At 40.9% G+C, this 5,262-nt stretch overlaps 1 protein-coding gene across 1 annotated transcript; it reads left to right on the forward strand.

Moving 5' to 3' along the window:
- The first annotated feature begins 205 nt into the window (after nt 1-205).
- Nucleotides 206-4,818, forward strand: LOC121444394 (BTB/POZ domain-containing protein KCTD12-like). The gene is made up of 2 exons (XM_041646208.1): nt 206-329; nt 3,885-4,818. The coding sequence occupies exon 2, from the start codon at nt 3,891-3,893 to the stop codon at nt 4,767-4,769; it is 879 nt and encodes a 292-aa protein (XP_041502142.1). The 5' UTR covers nt 206-329; nt 3,885-3,890; the 3' UTR covers nt 4,770-4,818.
- The last annotated feature ends 444 nt before the right edge of the window (nt 4,819-5,262 follow it).

Below are 5,262 nucleotides of genomic sequence, written 5' to 3' on the forward strand. Positions count from 1 at the left end.
ACCAAGATGAACAGAATTTCTCTTTTTACCGCCGCCACCACCACCTTTGTTTCTCTCCCCCTCCCCCCTCTATGCCTTCCTTCTCCTTTGCTTAGCTCTGCTTCTTCCTCAGGCTGCAGAGTAGGGAGGCAGGGCTGGAGAGGAAGTCAAGGATGTCATAGCAAGGGAGGAGGGTCTACAGGACAGCTAGTTTTACAGAGGAAAACTCAAATCAAGCACCAAAGCACACAGCAAGAGGGAGGGAGAACAGGAAGGCATTCCTCCGTGGCGTTGAGCTCTCAGAACAGTGAAGCTGTGCTTGGCAGTACCTCAGAGGCTGGAGATTCCAGGTAACTATTCTATCAACCTCCTTGTCTTTCCTTTCCAGTCCATTGCTTCTGAATTCCGGAGCTTCTGCATTTGCGCTGGGGTTAGGCACGTCTGCTGTTTCTCTATTGAGAGAGGATCTACTGTTAAACCTGTGTCTGGAAAGCAGCTTAAAGCTCCCAAAGCAGCCGAAGCTCTTCCTGAGGGGAAATTCAGAAAATTCAGATTGTTTTTCAGCATCTGGTTAATTTTTAAAAGCATTTTGATTGGTTTCAATGCATCTAAATGCTAACATTTTCTTTTATGAGCGGAAAAAAGTCCCGGAGACAAGCTAGTTGGAAGCAAAGGGGAATATTGCTGAGGCAAAGAACTGTTTCTTAATTCTTGAAGTTGTTTTCTCCCTTTGCTTACACTTTCAGTTTAACTGTTAACTACTTTGGTTTCTTGGATCTCTGAACTGGTGCAGCATAAAAGGTCAGAATTGCTTTTCTAATTTAAATGTGTGGGTTTGTTCTTACAAAGGAGCGAATATTTAAAACACATTGGTATAAAGGAGGAGAGGGACAGAAGCCAATGGAGAGGGGAAAGAAAGTAAAGGACTCCAGAAGAAAATGGAAGGAGGGAGGAAATAGGAATTAGCACATAGGGATTTCAAGCTTAATGAAATTGGAAGATGGTTGTTTATAGTGTCTGGTTTTCTCAGAAACGTCTTCCTGAACATTTTCAGGCAGTCACGTATCATATTGACAAACATACAGTATGGTGTACTTTGCAGTAGCTGACTTTTGTCTTTGGAAAACATGGATCTTGGTTACAAGTAGAATTATTCAGAGTCAGAAGGGGAGAGAGACATTGGTTCGTTTCCTTGCTGGCTTTGGAGCACTAGAATACACAGCTCAGTTCTTCCGGGCTTGGAAGACAGCTGCTTTCATCTGTTTTCTCTTCAATCTGGTTTAAGCCATTTGTGTTATGTCACCTCATTTACTTCCTCCTTCCAGGGACCCTTATTTCTTTTATTTACCGAGGGCACTACCAACAAACCCTTATCGACGTCTAGTTTATTCATGAAAGAGAATAAATGAGGCATTTCAGGGTTTCTTAAAAGGCTGCCCTCTGCCCCCCAGACTTCCTACAAAAAGGAAAAAAAAAGCATTTCAGAAACTGACTGGTGGTTCAATTAAAAGAATTCTATGTTTGTTGCTTGTTTATTTTCCTATGAACAGCAGCAACTCAGTGGGGACCACTAGGATGGAGAAAGGGAGAAAGAAGTTATACATTGCAAAAATATGCAAATAGATAAACATCTTCCTGTTTGCGGAGTATGTCCTTCCTGACTTCATGTTGTAATGCTCAAGGGGCTGTTTGGAGCTAGATTTGTTCATTATTAAAGAAATCACTTCCGTTTTCTTTCTAAAAGCAAAAAAAAAAAAATCAAACCAAACAAACAAAACAACCAAACCAAACAGACACATTGAGATTCCTAACTGTGATAAATAATGTCACTTAGAACTTTCAGAGTAAAATTTCTATTTATGTTTAAAAATATATTTGAGAAAGGCAGCAATTGAAGTTCCACTGCAGTTCTGTCCTGATTTTGATTCTGATTTCTTCTTTCAGAATAAAGGCTCTTTCCTTTTGTAATTAGCTAACACTGCTTTGTTATGGTGAGTGGCAAACAAGACTGCCCAGCTTGATTCTCTAGCATAGCGGTTCTTGTTCGCAACTTTCCTAATGCTGCAACCCTTTAGTACAGTTCCTCATGTTGCGGTAACCCATGACCTCAAAATTATTTTCTTGCTTCTTTGTAACTGTAACTTTGTCACTGTTCTGAACAGTAATTTATCTGACATACAGAATATTTGATCTCTCTTTGAAAGGGTCATTCAAAACTCCAAAGGGGTCGCAACCCACAGGGTTGAGAACCACTGCCTTGGATTGACTCTAACTCTGGTTCATAAGATTTTGGATCCTTGGCTAATAACTGAAGTTTTCAGGGCTGAAGTCTGGGTTCTGGCAGCCTTTGCCCCCAATATTATTGCCTTCATTTTATTTTCCCACAGCTTTAAGATTTATTTGTTTTCTTTAATTTTATGTGCATTTTTTTTTTGCAATGGGTGTTGGATCCCCTGGAACTGGAGTTACAGACAGTTGTGAGCTGCCATGTGGGTGCTGAGAATTGAACCCAGGTCCTCGGGAGGAGCAGCCAGTGCTCTTAACCTCTGAGCCATCTCTCCAGCCCCAGATTTGCTTTTTACATGTAATTTAGTTTATATTATTAACTTGTGCTCATTGTAAAAATGTTAAATTATGTGCTGGGCATTGTTTTTAACAGATGAAGTAATTATTTTTTATTATTCACAAGCTGTTCAATAACAGATTCAAAAAGGTTGCCGAACATACAACTAAAAAGTAGTTATACTGGTATCTAAACACAAGCAGAATACCACAGAGCTTCTTATTAACTACCACACACATTCTATTGACTCCTTTTGATTATTTCTGCTAATACTTATATGTACAAAAAAAACATGTGTATTTCACTGTTGGCCTGGCACATAAGTCCTATATAGTGTTCGATATTCTTGTCATCAAAGAGGAGATGAACTAGCTTATAGCTTTGAGTTTTCTGGTAAGAGGTTTGGATTTGATATATAGGTAAATTGCAATTGTTTAATAGCAGTAAGCAAAGAAGATGACATAGCAACTGATCTGGTGGCAGAATTTAGAAAATTTTGTGTTGGGCAGTAGGAAAGATGAATGTGAATGTGTAATAGCCAGAGAAAGACAAAGCAATTGGGCAGATCTTACTTTAGTGTGCAATATAAAATAAGTGTCAGTAGTAACAATGTATGTCCAAGAGACATCACAAAAGAATTGTTTCTAGGTTATTGATAAATATGGGTAAGAAAGAGACGAATCAATATGATGACTCGGCATTTAGAATTGCAATGTAGATGACGTAAAATTGTGGTCCTAACAGGAGGAAAAGTCAAAGAATATGAGCTATTTGTGCTGGAAACACGAAGACAAATAATAATGTGTCTGTTTGGTTTGATTTTTTTTGTTTTGTTTGTTTGGTTTGATTTTTTTTCTCCTTTCCAATCAATTAATAAGTGTGGGCTGTGTGTCTGTGTGTGTGTGTGTCTGTCTGTGTGTCTGTGTGTGTGTGTGTGTGTGTGTGTGTGTGTGTACATGTGTACCAAGGTCTACACATGGAGGTCAGAGGACAGGATTCAGGAGTCAGTTCCCTCCTTGTACATTGTTGAGATGGAATCTCTCTTGTTTCTGTGCTAAACACTACATTAGCTGCCACATGAACTTCTAGGAAGTTCTCCCTGCCTTACCTCTTATAGGCATCTGGTCTTACAGGTAGAGGGCACTGAATCCATGTTTTGACATGGGCTTGGGATCAAACAGGTCATCAGGCTTACGTGGCAAGTGCTTTTACAAGTTGAGCAATCTCCCCAGCCTTGGGTTTCGTGATACACAGACTATATGTATGCAGAAAATGAATGATTATGAACGGACTCCCCATACTATACATTTTTATTCAAAAGTAATGTTTTGTTTATTTTCAGGTCACCATGGCCATGCCAGAAAAGTCAAGCGATGCCAACCCATCTGAGGATTGCAGCAATTTCCCTGAGATTATTGAACTCAACGTAGGTGGCCAGGTGTACATAACTCGCTACCCCACTCTCATCAGTATTCCCGGTTCCCAGCTCTGGGAAATGTTCAGTGTAAAGAACCCTTGCTCACTGATCCAGGACAACAAAGGGAGATTCTTCATAGATCGAGATGGCTTTCTCTTTCGTTATGTCCTAGACTACATGAGAGACCTGCAAGTAGTGCTTCCTGACCACTTCCCAGAGTGTGGCCGGCTCCACAGAGAAGCAGAATACTTTAAGTTGCCAGAACTTGCCAAGATGTTGGCTCTTAAAATGAACAACCTCAACTCCGTTGTCAATGACTCGTGTCAAATTGATGGAGATGAGCTTTCCCCCAGCATTGTCGCCACTTTTAATTTCTCTTCAGATAATAGCATCCATGTTAGTGGCCCTGATAATTCCGTAGTCCTCAGAGCTGCCACTGGTTCTGAGCTAAAAAAGTCTGGCTTCATCACTATTGGCTATAGAGGCTCCTATACTCTGGGCAGGGACATCCAAACAGATGCCAAATTCCGCCGTGTGGCCAGAATCATGGTGTGTGGTAAGATTTCATTAGCCAAAGAAGTATTCGGAGACACTCTGAATGAGAGCAGAGATCCAGACCGCCCTCCTGAGCGATATACTTCTCGATACTACCTTAAGTTCACGTTTCTGGAACAAGCCTTCGACAAACTAGCTGATGCTGGCTTCCACATGGTAGCATGCAACTCCACTGGCACCTGCACTGCCACACACGACCAAACAGATGACAGGATCTGGACCTCTTACACTGAATATGTTTTCTATCGTGAGTGACCATCAAAATCATCCAGGAAATAAAAGCCCCCAAAGTTTCCCTCCTCTGTTCCCGTATCAACTGCATCCTTTAGAAATAGATACAGTGATAACTCTTGGCTCTTGAGTGTTGTGTATAGTCTTGGACAATGCCACGTCTCTCATCATAACCACTTGGACCTTTTGTTCTTATGAGTCACTCCAGTCTATCTGCATACCGACTGTCTCTGGACTGTGGAGTGGATGCCATTTAGTGAAAGCTGTGCATCAATATAGAGAGTAGAGGTATATATTTCTGGAGAGAATGCAGTTAAATATAACCATGGAATTAAAACTGCTGAGAAATATTAAGCCATGGCTTCCAAGCTGTTTCTTAGTAACACACATTGAACTTGACTATGTACCTTGCTGTGTGTATTCACTTAGATGAAACTCTGCATCGCTGAGCAACAGATTACAGTAGGAAGCGTGTACGTGCTTTGCAGACATCTTACCCTGCTGAGGAGAAGAACTT

The sequence above is a fragment of the Microtus oregoni genome, unplaced genomic scaffold (genome assembly GCF_018167655.1).
Source record: "Microtus oregoni isolate MIOR12 unplaced genomic scaffold, Mior012 000121F_ref0000216, whole genome shotgun sequence".
Taxonomy (NCBI): domain Eukaryota; kingdom Metazoa; phylum Chordata; class Mammalia; order Rodentia; family Cricetidae; genus Microtus; species Microtus oregoni.

Coding starts and splice junctions, on each gene's coding strand:
- LOC121444394 (XM_041646208.1), top strand. CDS start 3,891: ATGGCCATGCCAGAAAAGTCAAGCGATGCCAACCCATCTGAGGATTGC.